The following is a 19,924-nucleotide window of genomic DNA, read 5'->3' on the forward strand; positions in this document are numbered from 1 at the left end:
CTGTTGTACTATATAAAAAGACTGAGAGAAATCATTAAAAAATCTTTACATTTGGAACAAGTACAGAGCTGCGTGTCTCGTCTTGATTCTGGGCAAATGAAATGGGAATCGGGTCCTGTCGGTTGGAGTGTCGATAAGCTGTCGTGGATGTGATGGAAGGTCGTAAACGGTGGTGACCGTTACAGGCGTCACCAAGGAGTCTTATGTCTAGGGTCACCTTATGTCCGATAGGGCCATAGGGTGACTGAGAAATTATGTCTTGAGATATCACAAGTTGTTGGCTTATTCAATGTGGGGACACATTCTGTTGAAAGGTGTTAATTGCATCTACTCCTAGACATTTCATTGTCCATTGTGTAAAGGTGTGACTACCTGTCTGTCGGAGACAGAACATCTGTCTAAAGATGTGGATTGAAGGGAACTCATTGTGTGATGGTGTTTTGTTTGAGTTCTGTTAATGAAGGAATGTGCAGTGATTAGGTCATGATAATTATAGGCCGGCGCCGACATGTCTAGAATGTTTAGTAATTAGCTCAAAGAATGTGATTGAAGCCCCCCACGGTGTGATGTGTGGGTGGGGAGTTGATTGTTCCTTTAATGCCTTGTACTGTATATAAGACTGAAAGTTACCATTAAAAGTTGTCTTACATTTGGAACACGTACAGAGCTGCGTGTCTCGTCTTGATTCTGGGCAAATGGGATGGATCGGGTCCTGTTGGTTGGAGTGTCGATAAGCTGTCTTGGATGTGATGGAAGGTAGTAAACGGTGGTGACCGTTACACCACCCAACAAGCTTACCTTGGCCCGGGTCCTGGTGGTTCCTGTAAATGACATGTCCCCATGTGCATCACTAGGGAATTCTTCGACATGTTTCTGAGGGTCCCAACTGGTTTCAGGTGGCCTAATAGGATGTGAGGTGTCATGTAAATGGGTTCCTCTGGTGTAACCACATCCACAGGTCTCCCTAAGTGAGCAATAGAGCATCTATAAAATATTTTCAACATAATGTGATTGCTATATTTAAATAGACAAATTGAACCCAGCACTTAAGACCTATCCCACCACACATCAAATAATAAATGTATAGGACCCTATAGACAACCCTCAAAATTCCCACCCTACTGCTCACATTGGGAGAGTGGAAATAAGCTGAGGGCGGGTAGAGAAGGGGTGCTGAGAAGGGGTGTTCTGACAAGGGGATGGTGCCCCCCGCCAGAACACTTCGGACAACGCTCTCAGCCATTTGGCTGAGAGTGCTGATTTGGAGCCACTCAGATGCTGGTTTTCCAACATGCAAGTCTGTCAGAGAACCAACCGTGGAAGAACTGGCAGACCTGTCTTGCACGGACCTACGAGCACAGTGCGCATGCGCGCGCATACGAGCACAATGCCCGCTCATACGAGCACAAGGCGCATGCGCGCGCATACGGGCAACAACACCATAAATACATTGGGCTGGATTCAGGTACATTTGCGCTTTTTTTGCGGAGGTGCAGGGCAACGTTTTTGCCCTGCGCCCCCGCAAATTTACTGCGCTGCCCTTGATTCACGGAGCAGTAGCTCCGTAAATTGCGTGGGCGCGCCGGCAAAATGCCCGGCATAAGCGCGCGCAATTGAAATGATCCCGTAGGGGGCGGGAATCATTTAAATTAGGCGCGTTCCCGCGCCGATCGTAGAGCGCATGCTCCGTCGGGAAACTTTCCCGACGTGCATTGCGGCAAATGACGTCGCAAGGACGTCATTTGCTTTAAAGTGAATGGCGTCCAGCGCCATTCACGAATCACTTACGCAAACTACGTAAATTTGAAATTTTGCGACGCGGGAACGACGGGTATACATAACATTGGCTGCCCCTGCTAATAGCAGGGGCAGCCTTACGCGAAAGACGCCGTACGGAAACGATGTATACTGCGTACGCAGGGCTCGCATAACGGTGTGAATCGGCCTTAGTATGCAATTTGCATACTATACGCTGAGCACAACGGGAACGCCACCTAGCGGCCATCGCAAGAATGCAGCCTAAGATATGCGGGCATAAGAGCCTTATGCTGCGCATATCTTAGGCTGCAGTCGGCGTAACGAGGTTCCTGAATCAGGAGCATTCGTTACGCCGGGGCAATTGGTTACACAGGCGCAATTGCTTCATGAATCCAGCCCATTGTTCTTTACTACGCACGCGCGTGCGCCATTACGCACGCAATGCGGGCGGGACTCCTGGCGTCAGTGCCCTATTTAAAGCTTGTTGCAGCAGTCACCAACTGCTGCATGATCTTCAGCCCTTGATGTGATCCTGAATCCGTGTTCCTGTTCTCCTTGTATTCCTGTTGACGACCCGGCTTGCCTGACCAGACTTTTCCGTGCATGACCCCTGGCTTGCCTTCTGACCTGTTCCAGTCACTTCCTGCTTCCTGTGTATGACTACCGGCTCGGCTCCTGACTCCCACCCCTGGGTTTCCTGCCAGTCCACCTCATCTACTACTTCCGTGGTACCCCTGCCTGACTGCGTATCCTGGTCTACAGCTGATCGCCAACATCTACTCAGCAAGTCGCAGCTGGCAACTCCTGCATCTCTGGGCATAGCTTCCCCTGTGTCACCTCCAGGGGGCGTTCTGCACTTAGTCGCAAGGGAAGCCCTCTCAGCACTTCGGCCTCTGGTAAGGTACGTGACAAAGTCCGAGAGAAGCTGGCAGATAGGCCTGCTTCTGTCTGACCGGCTGTCATACACACGGGCCGAATGTTGGCCGTTTTTTTTATTGAACCGGCCAATATTGACCAACATTTGGCCTGTGTGTACTAAGCTTTAGTACAGCGGCTCAGACTGGAGCTGTGTTAAAGGAATAAAATATTGTGGTGTGTACTAGACTTGAGTATTTGTGAACAGTGCTTGGTGTCAGGATAGATGGGTCCGTGAACCAATAAGCTGGTCACTCCATCTCCCCATGTGATCTGTAGTGATTATTTATTCCCCTCTCTTGCTCACCTATTTGGATTTGATAAGGTGAGGAGCTTTGAAACGCGTCATCTCATTGGTGAAAGAGTGGCCCTGGGTTCACTCCCACAACCCACTGCGGGTTGGCGGTGACTTAATCACCCCTGTTCCACAGCACTGCCTATGACATCACTTCCAGGTCCTGTGGATTACACAGAGTGGCCATCTTTTTGGTGGGTCCTTGCTTGTTTACACATTGAATTAGAGCCAGACGTCTCCAGTGGCCGCAACCTGGTGTGTTTACTTTGGACTTTCCCTGGCTGGTATGTGTTTACAGACCCTTGATTTTACCGCAAGTAAACCAAAAAAAAATGACTGCACACTTTTACAAAGACTGCGGCCCAGATTCACAACCGAGATACGATGGCGTATCACCAGATACGCCGCCGTATCTCTGAGTTGCGCCGTCGTATCTATGCGCCTGATTCTTAGAATCAGTTAGGCATAGATTTCCCTTAGATCCGACAGGCGTAAGTCTCTTACGCCGTCGGATCGTAACTGCATATTTACGCTGGCCGCTAGGGGCGTGTACGCTGATTTACGCATCAAAATATGTAAATCAGCTAGATACGTGAATTCACGAACGTACGCCCGACGCAGTAAAGTTACGCCGTTTACGTTAGGCTTTTCCCGGCATAAAGTTACCCCTGCTATATGGTGGCGTAAGTGCGGCGTACCAATGTTAAGTATGGCCGTCGTTCCTGCGACAAAATTTAAAAATGTTACGTCGTTTGCGGAACTCGTCCATGAATGGGGCTGGACGTAATTTACGTTCACGTCAAAACCAATACGTCCTTGCGGCGTATTAGGAGCAATGCACACTGGGAGATTTCCACGGACGGCGCATGCGCCGTTCGTGAAAAACGTCAATCACGTCGGGTCATGGTTATTTTACATAACACACGCCCCCCTGTTCCAAATTTGAATTAGGCGGGCTTACGCCGGCCGGTTTACGCTACGCCGCCGTACTTACAGAGCCAGTGCTTTGAGAATACAGCACTTGCCCGTCTAAGTTGCGGAGGCGTAACGTAAATCGGATACGTAAACGCCGTCGCAAAGATACGTGGATGTACGAGAATCTGGCCCTGCATTCTTATCTCATTGCTACACACAGAAAAGTACTTTATGGATTTCTTGAAAGAAAGATTTTTTTTTACCCTCCCATCCATTTACTTTTATTATATTCCTGGACAACCCAGTTTACCAGCGTGCAGCACATACGTTTGTTTTGCTTTTGTACTGATGGGGGCTACACTGATAATCAATGTAAATGATGTGCTGACGGGCATGCCAGTTAACGGCTCTCCTTTCCTCACACAGACACAGTGTGGGAGGAGAGGATAGCTGATAACTGGCAAGTCTGTTTACATGTGATCAGCTGTGATTGAAAACAGCTGATCACATGGTAAAGGGCCCCTGTGATTGGCTCTTTACCCTGATCTGTGACCAGCTGTGTCCGAAACAAAAAGCGATCACAGAGCGCGTCAGATGTGTGCAGCAGAAGGTGCTCGGGGGCGGGCTTCTGGGAGGATGCCTATGGATGCCCTCCCAGTAATGGACGACCATGTAGCAGTCTTTTGGCTATAGAACTGGTTAAAGGGACAGAACATCTGTGACCTAGCATAGTAGAGTAATATGTAGTAATGAAGCTTTAAAGAATAGATCAATATTTTTTATCACTTTCAGCCAAAATATATAAAAAAAAAGAACTTTATGGCAGATGATGTACTTACTCTTTGCTAGACTCTTGTGGGATGAAAACAACACACTCTTTTTTCTTAATATGTTTTGAAACCCAGGAATTAAGTTCACCAGCCTGTCAATGAATGATAGTAAATTTGAAAGCGACCAAAAAAAAACAAAACATTCTGATTATAAAAAAAGGAAAAAAAAAAGGCTTCACAGAAATGTAGTGCAGACCTTTTACTTGGTCCAGCTGAGAAGTAAAGGATTTTTTTTTGCAGGTTTATACTTACCTCGGTGGATGCAGCATTTGTCCCCTGATGCCTCTGCATTGGGAACCGAGCGGTTGAACACCGCCAATGGCTCAGCTCTCACAGCTCCTCAAGCATAGAGCTGCTGACTGTCAATCAGCAGCTCTCCGCTCTGCTCCTCCGAGTCCTTGCTCATTGTAAGAATGAACTGTGGAGGGACGGGGAGCGGCCGTCTCAGCGGCTCGCTGAGAGGCTGAGGCGGCATCAGTCCAGGCACCTGGAAGATCCAACGTTTCAGAGCCGCGCAGGGCCCCTTTGTCAGGCATGTGATAAAGTGCAACAGTGTCAGAGCAGAATATATATACATTATCCACCAATCAGAAGATGCAAAAATTGAAATAAATAGAAGAGAATGGTACCGCCTGTAGTATTATTAATATTTATGTGTAGGTATGTATTGCACAATATAGTGTATTGCATTACCATATTGACCAGGAATTCAGTTGAACTGTCCAAGCCAGCTGAATTCTAACATATCAAAGGGACAGCTGAAGACCCTTTGATGTGTTAATCTTATGCAAGACAACCTAGGAAGTATTTATTGATGGTAATTAGACTTGAGGGGGTATTCATTCAGGGAAACATTTGGTCCACCTGGAAGAACCCCTCCCTCCAGTGTGAGACCAGTATTTGAGACATTCAAGCTGGCATTCAGTCAGTCTTGTCACTGAGAAATATGGCACAGGTCTAGGAAAAGATGGGATTCTGAATTACTCTGTTGGATCATCTGTGGAATTTGGACTTTGTTCTGTATTGGAAATCAAATAAATGCACTCTCTGAAGAGCCTGGGGTATTGCTGCGGGACATAACTTATAGTCATCATACTAATACCTAAATATCAATTATCTGATCTGACTCCACTATACATTTATATCACTACACCGCCCCCACCCTGTGACGTCAATCTGACATCAGAATCCCACCAGAAACTTCGAGCTAGATTCAGCATTGAATTACGCCGGCGTATCTATAGATACGCCGCCTAAATTCAAATCTGCGCCGTCGTATCTTCTTTCTGTATTCAGAAAGCAAGATACGCTGGAATTAGGCTAAGATCCGACTGGCGTAAGTCTCTTACACCGTCGTATCTTAGGGTGCATACTTACGCTGGCCGCTAGGTGGCGCTTCCGTCGTTTTCGGCGTAGAATATGCAAATGACCTGGATACGCCGATTCACAAATGTACGTGCGCCCGGCGGAATTTTTTTACGCCGTTTGCGTAAGGCTTTTTCGGCGTAACGTTGCTCCTGCTTCTATGAGGCGTACGCAATGTTAAGTATGGACGTTGTGAATTTTTTACGTAATTTACGTTCATGACGAAACCAATACGTCCTTGCGGCGTACTTTGGAGCAATGCATACTGGGATATGTACACGGACGGCGCATGCGCCATTCGTAAAAAAACGTCAATCACGTTGGGTCACCACCCATTTACATAAAAAATGCCCCCCTCATACTCATTTGAATTAGGCTTACGCCAGCCCCATTTACGCTACGCCGCCGTAACTTAGGAGGCAAGTGCTTTGTGAATACAGCACTTGCCTCTCTGATTTACGGCGGCGTAGCGTAAATACGATACGTTACGCCGCCGTACAAATGCGCCGCCCTACCTGAATCTAGCCCTTCAAAAATATAACAGGCAACAAGGTTCAGGCCTCGTACACACGACCGGATCTGTCCGTTGGGATTTATCCGCGGATCAGTTCCAGCAGACAAATCCAGTTGTGTGTACGGCCTAGCGGAAATTTTTCGGCGGACATTTCTCCATCCGACGGTTTTCAAGCGTGGACTGATTTCTGTGATGTCAGCAGAGAGTGGACTTCAGACCACTCTCTGCTGAAAACGGATCACAGGAGTGCAAAACGAATTGCACTCCTGTGATTCATAGGGGAAGCCGAGCCAAAACCAGCTCAGGCTGGACTTCTCCTTTAACCCAGGTTCTGATCCCAATTTAGTGCAGAACAGTCATTTACCAGGTATTTTTAACAGGGTGCACAAATTTTCACTCAGTCTTTCACACGATGAGCTGGCAGATTTTTTTAATGTCTTTTTATGTTTTTTTTTTTATTATTTGAAGAACTAGAATAGGGATTAGGGTGGGTCTTGGAGCAATTAAACCTAACCAAGGACACTATCTAGTAAACAGTTAAAGGGGTTGTAAAGGTTTTTGTTTTTTTTCTAAATAGATTCCTTTTACCACTTCCATACCGGGCACTTACGCACCTTCCAAGCCAATTTTCAGCTTTTGGCGCTGTCGCACTTTGAATGACAATTGCGTGGTCATGCTACACTGTACCCAAACAATTTTTTTATCATTTTGTTCCCACAAATAGAGCTTTATTTTGATGGTATTTGATCACCTCTTTTTGTTTTTTGCGCAACAACTAAAAAAAGACCGAAAATTTTGAAAAAAAATTCCTTTTTATTTTTTTCTGTTAATTTCATTGTAAATAAGTACGTTTTCTTCTTCAATTACGGGCACCAATGAGGTGGCACTGATGGGCACTGATAGGCGGCACTGAAAGGCGGCGCTAGTATGCGGCACTGATTGGCACTCATAGGCGGCACCGATGGGCACTCATAGGCGGCACTTATGGGTGGTACTGATGGGTACTTATGTGTGGCACAGATGGACACTGATTGGTGGGCACTGGGCATGGATGGGCACTCAGAGGTGTCACTGATGGACACTGAGGGGTGGCACTGATGGCATTGCTGGGCATCACTTCAGTCAGTGCCCATGTTGCCAGTCAGTGCCAGAGGCTCTTTACCAAGATCGGAGATGCAGGGTGGCAGACAGACACCCCGCATCACCGATCGCCGCGCGCCCCCACGGGCTTGTGTCGGCATGTTATCCTGCTGGACGTCAATAGACGTCCAGTCAGGATTACACAACCACTTCCCGGACGTCAATTTACTATTGACCGGGCGGGAAGTGGTTAAGCTAGTGCATTGTTGGTTCACATAATTGTAAAGTGGAAGTAAAATGATAAATGATTTTCAAAATGTTTTACAAATAAATATGTGTATAGTGTGGCATGCATTTGTATTCAGTCAATACTTTCTAGAACCACCTTTCGCTGCAATTACAGCTTCAAATCTTTTTGGGTATTTCTCTACCAGCTAGATAGTGAAGTTTTTGCCCATTAGTCTATGCAAAATTGCTGTGAACAGCAATTTCTAAGTCTTGCCACAGATTCTCAATTGGATTTAGGTCTGGACTTCGACTGGGACATTCTAACACATGAATATGCTTTGATGTAAACCATTCCATTGTAGCTCTGGCTGTATGTTTAGGGTCGTTGTCCTGCTGGAAGGTGAACCTCCACCCCAGTCTCAAGTGTGTTTCAGACTCTAACAGGTTTTTCTTCTGAGATTTCCCTGTATTTGGCTCCATCCATCTTCCCATCAACTCTGACCAGCTTCCCTGTCCCTCCTGAAGAAAAGAATCCCCACCACATGATGTTGCCACCACCATGTTTCACAGTGGGGATGATGTGTTCAGCGTGATGTGTGGTGTTAGTTTTCTGAACCAGTATATTTTCAAACCAGTAGGGGGACGTCTACCTTTCGGTTAGGTTGATCAGTATGAAAATGCAGAATTTAGTTTTCTGCGGAAGTGTCAGATCCAGAGGTGCAATACTGTACTTCTGTTATGAAGTTTACACACCTTTCTGCCCAGCTCTGGAAATAGAAGTAAGGAATCAGGAAAGTGTTTGCTTTAAGGGGAATATTGACCTTATATGTTTGAACTGGTTGGGGGTATAAATGCAGTAAGGAGGGACCATGCAGTTAATGCGGCTATTATACTTGGGTCGTCCATCCTGGAGGCCTTGTAGTTCCTAATAATAGTCGCCAAACGCTTAATAATCAGACACTCACCTGTCCCACGGTCCAGCGTTACGGGCGCATGAAGCCCTGCTCCTCTCCCCCTCCTCTCCGAGGCGCCGGCATTCCAATTGTGGGCGTCTGGCTGTGGCTTCACAGCCGGGTACGCACTGTGTTACCGCTCACCGCGCTGCGCCCTGTGAATGGCCAGGCAATCTTTTGGGACCTGTGACGTTTCCGAGAAAATTTGCAGGGAGGGAGGGGGCTAGAGGTGAACCTCCCTCCAGCGCGGAGGAGCCAGGGGAGGAAGTGGGAGCTGGGTGTTAGTAAAAACAGTGTACTTGCTCCTCCCCCCAAAAAATGACATGCAAAATCTGGGGGTCACCTGCACTTAAAGCGGAAGTTTCATTTTTGGGTGGAACTCTGCTTTGAGCCACTCGTATATGCCTTGTTGGTACACCAAACAGTAGTAGCCGACAGTGGCAGCCCATCCATTAGGGGTGCACGGGCGCCACCCCCCCTCCATCCATGCGTCCGGCCCCTAATCTACATGAAGGGCGCCGGACGCATGAATTCCGATGTTTTTTTGTTTGTTTTTTAAGCACGTAATTGGAGCCAGAGGCTCTAATAGGCTTCAAAAGAGGGTGGGCACAGGGCGCAGAGCACTACGCCCTGAGCCCAACCAGTCGTGGGACAATATCAAATGAATGTTCTGCATTGTCACACTGATCCTCCTCACAGAAAATCAGGGAGCGGGTCCTGAGACCCGTCACCCGATTGGCTGAAAGGACAGGCAATCCCATTGGACGCATATGGGGTGCTTATTGGGGGCATATAAATTAACTATGGTGTATAATGCCCTGTACACATGATCGGTCCATCCAATGAGAACGGTCTGAAGGACCGTTGTTGTCGGTTAACCGATGAAGCTGACTGATGGTCCGTCGCGCCCACACACCATCAGTTAAAAAAACTATCGTGTCAGAACGCGGTGACGTAAAACACAACGACGTGCTGAAAAAAATGAAGTTCAATGCTTCCAAGCATGCGTCGACTTGATTCTGAGCATGCGTGGATTTTTAACCGATGGACGTGCCTACTAACGATCATTTTTTTTTCTATCGGTTAGGTATTCATCGGTTAAATTTAAAACAAGATTGCTTTTTTTTAACCTATGGATAAATAACCGATGGGGCCTACACACGATCGGTTTGGTCCAATGAAAACAGTCCATCAGTTTGACCGATCGTGTTCTGTATCAGCATCGGTTGTACCTGTGACAAGCTTCTTGTAGACCCAGTCTGTAAGGATGTATGCAGCAGGTTGAATGATGACTTTAACAGACAGCTTACTCAATGAATAAAGACTCCAGAGGTGTTTTCCAATGCTTCTTTATGCTTCAAGGTAACAAGGATATAAACATAGAGGCTTTTCCATAGGTAAATTTCCAATGAAGATACACAGCTCCCACACTCTGCAGACTTTTCAAGCAACTAAGCAAAGATGGGGTTTACAGCAGGAAATGGTGGGTGGGAGCAACCAAACTAGTCAGAACAGCAGGGGGGGTAAGGATCATACCAAATAACATAATAACATAACATGTAATAACTGCTAGACAGTAAAAGCTGTGTGACAGCACACTCCCCGCCTGGTATCGTGAGATACCACTATACTCTGTTTTCTTTTACATATTATTAACATTGCATACAGTAACATGCTATCTAGCCTTCTCAAGTCTATAAGCTGGCTATATTAAAGGTCTTAAGTGACTCCTTCACATAACACTGAATCAGAATTTTTGGAAGCAGGCATTATTAGGACTGTCTCTGTGACTGGTCTCAGGAAGGTTTTTGAAGCCCCATCCTTAACGATCCTGACTTCCACACTTCGGACTCTTCCATCATCACTGGTGATGGCCTTTGTAATAAGTCCAACTGGCCACTGGATACGGTGAGCTTTCTGGTCTTTTAGCAGGTTTGACTTATTTAGTCATCCACCGACTCGAAGCATGCCTTCATTGTCGATTATTGGATTCAGTTGGAATAGTGGGCTACTCTTTGAGACTGGTCTATTGCCTCTCAAGCATTTAATCTCTTCTGCAAAGACTTCTTCTTGCACAAGACGTATGACGAACAATTCTGCGTTCTCGTACTCTAACGCATTGGGTGACTCCTTGCAAGTGTGCCATCCATGACAAGACGATGTCTGATTGGGCTTGCGGAAAGTCTGAGCAATATGTCTCAATCTTGCTATAATCTTGACCAATCTTTTCCAAGAAGAGAAACGTTTAAAGCGTATCGCTTCCAAGTTTCTTCTTGAGCAGATGTTGGAACTCAATGTTATCACTTCAGGGCGGATTTCTGGATCAGTATCTGGATCCACCAGGTGGAAATCGATATCTTCTTTTGAGTTTGTAGAAGACTGGTCCGATAAAAACTTGGGTCCTGAAAACCAAATGGTTTGCGTGAGGACACCTGCTGGCACTGACCTCACTGCAATGTCTGCGGGATTCAAACCAGTTGGGACATAGTTCCATTGTTCAGGTCTACTGACTTTTCTTATTCGTTCTACCCTGTTAGCCACGTACACATAGAACCTCCTTACGCTGTTGCATATGTAGCCAAGTATGACCTTGCTGTCGGTGTAGTACTTAACCTGATCAATTTCAGAGTCCATTTCATTTTGCAGGAATTCTGTGACTTCGACAGCTAGGGTTGCGCCACACAATTCTAATCTTGGAATAGTGTGAGCAGGTTTTGGAGCTAACTTGGCTCTTCCTAGTAGAAAACCGACATTGGATCTCCCAGAGGGATCTATGATCTTGAGATAAGCGACAGCCGCTATAGCCTCGGTAGATGCATCGCAAAAGACGTGAATCTCTTTCCTCAGACTTCTTGAAGTTGAAGTGGGTGAATAGCAGCGTGGGATATTAAGTTTTTTCAGTACTTTCATGGAGTTTCTCCATTTCTCCCATTTAGGCAACAGGTCTGGTGCTGGTTCAGCGTGAAGGTTATCTAAAATCTTCTGCATAAATGCTAGAAAATGCTCTTGGATCTCAGGTTTGTTACAGAGAGTCTTCTTAAGTGCAGCAAATCTGGTTATAGCTTGTCCTCGATTGTTAGGGATAGTAAGCCTTGGTACTCGGAAGGATAATGGAGCTACCCAACTGTTGGAATTGTCCTTGAAGAACTCTTCAACCATAATCTTGATGAACTCCTTGTCTTCGACTGAAGGGGCAATCTTGTTGTCATCGCAAGTAGTCTGGTACACTGAATCGCCAAGGTCCTTCTGAGAAGTGAGCTTGCAGTTTATACTTTGGAGTGGTTGATATGGAACTTCGTTTTTAAAATCAAGTCTTTCCTTCACATAATAATGCAATGGACATTTCATCGACCGATAGGCAACATTGGTTTTGTAAGAAGCTACATCCAAGAGCTTGTGAGATTGGTCTAAACAGACTTCTCCTATTATCACCCATCCAAGATCAAGTTTCTGGGCCTGAGGAGCATCGTCTGGACCGTTACATAACTCTCTTATTTTATGGACTCTAGGAACGTCTCTCCCTAGTAGAATCAAGATCTTAACATCCTTGTTAAGTGGTGGAATGTAGTCAGCAATGTGGCTTAAATGGGGGTGATGACGTGCAGCCTCTGGTATGGGGATTTCTTCTCTGTTGTTCGGTAGCTGATCACATTCGATTAGAGTCGGAAGAGGAAACTCTATGTCCTCATATTCTGATGCCACTATGAAGCCATGGGCTCTTCTTCCAGAAGTATTGATCTTTCCTGCACATGTCTGCAAGGTATAGGACCAGGCCTCTCCATGAATGTTGAATAGGTCAAAGAATTCTGGACTGGCCAATGAGCGATTGCTCTGATCGTCGAGTATGGCATACATTTTTATGGAATTTTGTGGGCATCCTTCAGGAAAAACCCTTACAAGACATATCTTGCTACAAGACTTGCTATGAAGCCCTTCTCCACATACCTCTGTACACCTTGTGGTTACGGGGTTGGCATGTTGCTCACTTCTCTCCCCGCCATCATCTGATGTAGGCTTGGGGTTGCTGCCGGGTGAAGGTTTCCTTTTGAACAGGTCTGAATGAAGAGCGTCCACATGTTTGGCACTGTTACACAGAGAACATCTGATGGTGATCTTACAGTCTCTTGCTAAATGATCGGAGGATGCACAACACTTGAAACAGATATTATGCTCTTTGAGAAATGACTTGCGTTCTTCAATAGGCTTATCCTTAAATGCACGGCATTTGGAGAGAGAATGTGGCGCATTATGGATAGGACACTGTTGATTGAGATTGCTTGCCTTAATGCCTGTAGCCAAGACGTTGGATGCTACCTCTGTCTTCCTCACGGCAATAGGATACTTTAAATCCTTGAACTTACTGTTGGTGGCAATACCCCTTGAGGTGGTTAAAGGAGTGGTGGTTGTATCTGGATAGAAGAAGCTTGGGTCATTCTTGGATTTTGCAACCTTCCGCACGAACTCTGCAAAATAAGAAAAGGGAGGGAAGGAAACATGATGTTCATACTTATATTTTGATCCTACACTAGTCCACTTTCCCTGAAGATAACTAGGCAACCTTGCTACAATAGGATTCACGCCCTGAGCAGTGTCTAAATAGCTAAGACCTGGTAAACTAGGATCTAGCTTAGCAATTTCAAGTTCATGAAGGAGGTCGCCTAACTCTCTAAGCTTATGATTGTCCTTAACAGAGATCTTAGGAAAGTCGTTTAGTCTCTGGAATAAGGCAGATTCAATGACTTCGGGACTCCCATAGTCTTGATCTAGACGTTCCCAGGCAGCATCAAGGCCTGCGTTAAAGTTATAGATGTAAACAGATTTAAGTCTCTTTACTTGTTCTGAAGATTGTCGCCCCGAATACCTTATTAGTAAATCGAGTTCTGCTTGAGGTTCAACGGGCAAGCTCTTGATTACCGCCTTAAATGTAGATCTCCAACTCCTGTAGTTCTCTGGGCGGTCATCAAATTTATACAGTCCAGTTGTGATCAATTTTTGTAGAGCCATACTCTTGCTGAGCTCCGTAGCGTTGATGCTTTCAGTTTTTATAGCCACCGGGGATACTGATGGTGCGCCGACTTGAGCCATGGTTGGTATCTGAAGTTGGCTGGTTGGTGGAGCGAAAGGTGTTGCAGATGGGTTCAATCTAGGTAAGGGTCTGATGTCTGAATGTCTCTGAGCATTTGAAGTTGAAGAGAACTGTATCACAGGGGTCATAGAGTTCATCCTGTAGTCTTTTGCTGTACCCTTGTAATCTCTATTCGCATAGGGTTGCGGTGGCACGTGTGCCGCGTAGGTTGACTCACTTGATTTTGTGACATGCGGTAGTTGCGGAGTGTCTCTGTTAGCAGGTGTGTCTAGTTGACCAGCTTGATTTTGTGACGCGTTGCCTTCTGGTCCACATGCTGGATGATTATGAGAAAAATCTCCAACTGTAGGTGGGACTGTGATGTCGTGGTTCTGGCTTAAGACGAACTGTAGGGTCCTTTCAATGGGGTCTTGACAAGCAGCCAAGCTGGGACAAGCTGCTCCTTCTTCTTCCAATAGGGCTTGTTCCAAGACGGATAATTCCGCCAATGCTACTTCCTTTTCTTTACTCTTCTGAAGGATTTCTAGCTGAGCTTTGATGGCTGCTTCTCTTTCAGAGCAGGCGGCTTGAACCTGGGCTGCTGCGACCTTCTGGCGAGCTTTGACTATTTGGTGGCTCAGTGTTGACCTTACAGAGCAGGACCGCAGTGACTTAGAAGAGGATTTATGATAGGAGCGGGCAGATCTAGAAGATTTTCCTGAGTGTCTGGAAGAAGCAGATTTACAGGATGTAGTTTCATGTAGCTGTGCTAATCTACCTTCTATCTGTGCCTTTGCTTCAAGATATGTGCTATGCCTCTGCTGGTCAGTAGAAGTAAAGTCCTTTAATTCCACTGCGGCTTCCTCCATGCTGGAATGTGACAATAGGGAAAAGAACTTTTCAGAAAGTCTTTTATAATTCTCAAATGCCTTCTTAACCCTTGAGAGAGCAGTGTTCAATTGCTCAGGATTGTTGCTAGTTTCGTTAGCGTTTTTTATACAACTTAAAGTCTTATGCCATAATGCAGTCAGGTTACTATATGTTTCTTCCTTACTTGCTTCATAAACCTCTCTTGCCTTCAAGGATGGATGAGGGCCTCTAGCGGGACGAGCAGAATGAAGTAAGGAGTCTGCTTTATCTTGGCTAAATGCAGGTGACTCTGTGGGATCTCTGTCAGACATAATGACAAGTGCTGTAGTTTTGGTGTCTTGTTACAAATCTGCCAGAGCTGAGCTCTGTAGTGACTTCTGATATTAGGCAGATTGAACTGAGGAGCTGGATATTTGTGACATCTAGTGCTGCAACTGTTTCAGACTGGATGGCTCAGCTCACTATCACTTTATACAGGCAGGAATACACAGTTATTTCAGTAGATTCAGGTATTGGATTCACAACCAAAAACAGCTTGACAATGATAAATCCTAGGGACTTGATGAAGCTATGATACAGTCTTTGAGCAGTTCAAAAGGTACTCATTGCTCTCCAATAAAGGCAAAAGTCCCTGGCAGTGAACAGTTATGGAGCATTCAGTAGAAGGCTGGCTTCATACAGTATTGCTTCTGGGGCTGCAGCAGTGACACTCGGGCCTAACTCTCAGTGCACAGCCTGCAGATGGTATCCTGTGTTAGGATGTTTGTTCTTCACACACACACGTGGTTACTCACGTTTCTGAAGCTGCAGAGATAGCTGTGTGATGGATTCTTCTGGAAATTTACTGGAAATTTACTGTTCTGTATCAGCATCGGTTGTACCTGTGACAAGCTTCTTGTAGACCCAGTCTGTAAGGATGTAGGCAGCAGGTTGAATGATGACTTTAACAGACAGCTTACTCAATGAATAAAGACTCCAGAGGTGTTTTCCAATGCTTCTTTATGCTTCAAGGTAACAAGGGTATAAACATAGAGGCTTTTCCATAGGTAAATTTCCAATGAAGATACACAGCTCCCACACTCTGCAGACTTTTCAAGCAACTAAGCAAAGATGGGGTTTACAGCAGGAAATGGTGGGTGGGAGCAACCAAACTAGTCAGAACAGCAGGGGGGGTAAGGATCATACCAAATAACATAATAACATAACATGTAATAACTGCTAGACAGTAAAAGCTGTGTGACAGCACAGATCGTGTGTACGCGGCCTAACACATTGTTCACTTCAACAATAAGAACAATGAATCTGCCATGCTCGTCCAAAACAAGCCTTAACGAGACAGTATCCCTGATAGCTATCAGGACCCCTTTTTTCGGTGCTGTACGGTGCTGAACATATGAGGGAGCTTCATGTGTGAGCACTTAGGGGTCTTGTCCAATGCAAAATGTCACAACGTTGCCGTAAGGCACATGCCACACTTCTAAGATATTTTTTTGTAAAAAAAAATTGAAAACCATTTATCATTTTCCTTCTACTTCACAATTATGTGCCACTTTGTGTTGGTCTATCACACAAAATCCCCCAAAAAACATATACGTTTTTGGTTGTAACGTGACAAAATGTGGAAAATTTCAAGGGGTATGAATACTTTTTCAAGGCACTGGCCCAGATTCAAGAAGCACTTGCGCCCGCGCAACCATAGTTGCGCGGCGCAAGTGCTTACTTGCTCCGGTGTAACGAGTGCTCCTGATTCAGGAACCTCGTTACACCGACTGCAGCCTAGGATGTGACAGACATAAGCCTCCTTATGCCTTCACATCCCAGGCTGCATTCTTGCGTTGGCCGCTAGGGGGCGCGGCCTTTGTGATCGGCGTATAGTATGCAAATTGCATACTACCACCGATTCACAAAAGTTGCGCGGGCCCTGCGTACGCAAGGTACGGAGTTTCCGTACGGCGCCTTTAGCATAAGGCTGCTCCTGCTAATAGCAGGCGCAGCCAATGCTAAAGTATAGCTGCGCCTCCCGCCCGTGAAATTTAAATTTCACGTCGTTTACGTAAGTGAACCGTGAATGGCGCTGGACGCCATTCACGTTCACTTAGAAGCAAATGACGTCCTTGCGACGTCATTTGCCGCAATGCACGTCGGGAAAGTTTCCCGACGGAGCATGCGCTGTTCGCTCGGCGCGGGAGCGCGCCTAATTTAAATGATTCCCGCCCCCGGCGGGATCATTTACATTAGGCAGCCTTGCGCCCGGCTGTTTAGCATATTGCCCGCACAATTTACGGAGCAAAAGGTCCGTGAATCGCGGGCAAAGCGCAATATTTGCGTGGGCGCAGAGAAAAAAATTTGCTCTTTGCCCACGCAAATATTGCGCGATTCTACCTGAATCTGGGCCACTGTATATATATATATATATATTTTAGGTTAGTGTTTCTTTAATATTTCTTATGACGCGTACACACGACCGTTTTTCGGGTTGTAAAAAAATATATATTTTTTTAATGTCATGAAAAACAATCGTGTGTGGGCTCCAGAGCTTTTTTCACAAATGGGCATTAAAATTTTTTGAATGTGCTCTAATTTTTCACGTTGTTTTTCACCAATTAAGGACCGCCTAACGCCGATATACGTCGGCAGAATGGCACGGCTGGGCACAATCACGTACCTGTACGTGATTGTATAATGCCCAGCCTTGGGTCGCGGGCGCGTGCCCACGGCACGCACCCGCGACCCGGTCCGAAGCTCCGTGACCGCGGGACTCGCGGACCCGATCGACGCTGGAGTCCGGCAATCGGTCCCCGGAGCTGAAGAACGGGGAGAGGTGTGAGTAAACACAGCTTCCCCGTTCTTTACTGTGGCGCTGTCATCGATCGTGTGATCCCTTATATAGGGAATCACAATCGATGACGTCACACCTACAGCCACACCCCCCTACAGTTGTAAACACACATGAGGTCATACATAACCCCTTCAGCGCCCCCTAGTGGTTAACTCCCAAACTGCAACTGTCATTTTCACAGTAAAGAATGCATTTTAAATGCATTTTTTGCTGTGAAAATGACAATGGTCCCAAAAATGTGTCAAAATTGTCCGAAGTGTCCGCCATAGTCTTGAAAAAAAATCGCTGATCGCCGCTATTAGTAGTAAAAAAAAAAAAATAATAAAAATGCAATAAAACTATCCCCTATTTTGTAAACGCTATACATTTTGTGCAAACCAATCAATAGACGCTTATTGCGATTATTTTTTACCAAAAATAGGTAGAAGAATACGTATCGGCCTAAACTGAGGAAAAAAATAGTTTTTTTATATATTGTTGGGGGATATTTATTATAGCAACAAGTAAAAAATCATTTAATTTTTTTCAAAAATTGTCGCTCTATTTCTGTTTATAGCGCAAAAATAAAAACCGCAGAGGTGATCAAATACCACCACAAGAAAGCTCTATTTGTGGGAAAAAAAAGGACGCCAACTTTGTTTGGGAGCCACGTCGCACGACCGCGCAATTGTCAGTTAAAGCGACGCAGTGCTGAAACGCAAAAAGGGGCCTGGTCCTTTAGCTGCATTTTGGTCCGGGTCTTAAGTGGTTAACGTTGTCGTTTTTACCATTGTAAAAAATGGTCGTGTGTGGGCTTTAACGACGTGAAAAAAACGTGCATGCTCAGAAGCAAGTTATGAGACGGGAGGGCTCGTTCTGGTAAAACTAGCGTTCGTAATGGAGATGGCACATTCATCACGCTGTAACAGACAGAAAAGCGCAAATCGTCTTTTACTAACACAGAATCAGCAAAAGCAGCCCAAAGGGTGGCGCCATCCGAATGGAACTTCCCCTTTATAGTGCCGTCGTACGTGTTGTACGTCACCACGCTTTGCTGGAGCATTTTTTTTCACCATCGTGTGTAGGCAACGCTGTTTTAACGATCAGGTTGAAAAAAACGTTGTTTTTTCTAGACCATTAAAAACTTAATTTTTTACAACCCGAAAAACGGTCGTGTGTACGCGGCATAAGTATTTTGATCATGATGTTTCAAACCTTGGCTCCATCCAGGAGGAGTGGGTTGGTCTTCTTCTGTTTCTTCTTCTTCTTCTTGGCTTTAGCAGTGGTGGGTTGGTACGGGGTACAAAAGCTGGCTTGTTGAAAGTTGGAATCCTGAAGCTCTATGCTGTCCGCTTGAACCAGACTTTTGGCTTTCCTTCTCGTGTTTTCCATTATATGCGTTTCTATGAATCTCACCTAGGCATGTTATCCTGTAAGGAAAAATATTAAAAAGTTAGGCCTTGTACACACGAGCAGACATGTCCGATGAAAACGGTCCGCGGACCGTTTTCATCGGACATGTCTGCTGGGATCTTTTGGTCTGATGTGTGTACACACCATCAGACCAAAATCCCCGCGGACAGAGAACGCGGTGACGTAGAAGACACCGACGTTCTCTGACACGGGAGTTCAATGCTTCCACGCATGCGTCGAAGCAATTCGACGCATGTGCGGGATTTCGGGCCAGCGCACATGTCCGATGCGTCGTACTAACCATCGGACATGTCCGACGGACAGGCTTCCAGCGGACAAGTTTCTTAGCATGCTAAAAAACTTTTGTCCGCTGGAAACCTGTCCGCTAGGCCGGAAAACTGTCCGGTAGGCCCTACACGCGGTCGGACATGTCCGCGGAAACTGGCCCGACGGACCAGTTTCAGCAGACATGTTCGGTCGTATGTGCGAGACCTTAGAGGCACCAGATGGGCAAAACAGCAGCGGGGAGGGTCATTCACTAAGGAGAAGGCGCTGCACCAGTTCATACATTAATTGGTGCGCCAAAATTGTTAATCGAACGTGCAAACCAGCGCACGTTGCACCGCAAATAGCGATAATAAATACCTGCATATCTAAACTGCAACTGGCGCTATGGTGACTGTGGTTTTCTTTTTGATAATAGCACACACGCCCAATACAATTGGTTCATTTCATCTAATTGGGTGTGTCTTGTTAGGCTATTAGTAGGTGTTCTCAGTTAATTAACCCTTTTGATGCTAATCTCGTTCCTATTTCTTCTAATATACCGTATATACTCGAGTATAAGCCGAATTTTTCAGCACATTTTTTTGTGCTGAAAATGCCCCCCTCGGCTTATACTCGGG

At 45.8% G+C, this 19,924-nt stretch overlaps 1 protein-coding gene across 1 annotated transcript in view; it reads right to left on the reverse strand.

Moving 5' to 3' along the window:
- Window positions 1-19,924, reverse strand: part of LOC120928184 (transient receptor potential cation channel subfamily M member 2-like) — a 199,865-nt gene that overhangs the window by 169,476 nt on the left and 10,465 nt on the right. The window contains exons 2-4 of the mRNA XM_040339294.1: window positions 18,822-19,036; window positions 4,723-4,805; window positions 799-964 (exon numbers count right to left, since the gene is read on the reverse strand). Of these exons, the coding sequence (XP_040195228.1) occupies window positions 799-964; window positions 4,723-4,805; window positions 18,822-18,998 (426 nt within the window). The 5' untranslated portion in view covers window positions 18,999-19,036. The remainder of the gene's footprint in view (window positions 1-798; window positions 965-4,722; window positions 4,806-18,821; window positions 19,037-19,924) is intronic.

The sequence above is a fragment of the Rana temporaria genome, chromosome 2, assembly GCF_905171775.1.
Source record: "Rana temporaria chromosome 2, aRanTem1.1, whole genome shotgun sequence".
NCBI lineage: Eukaryota > Metazoa > Chordata > Amphibia > Anura > Ranidae > Rana > Rana temporaria.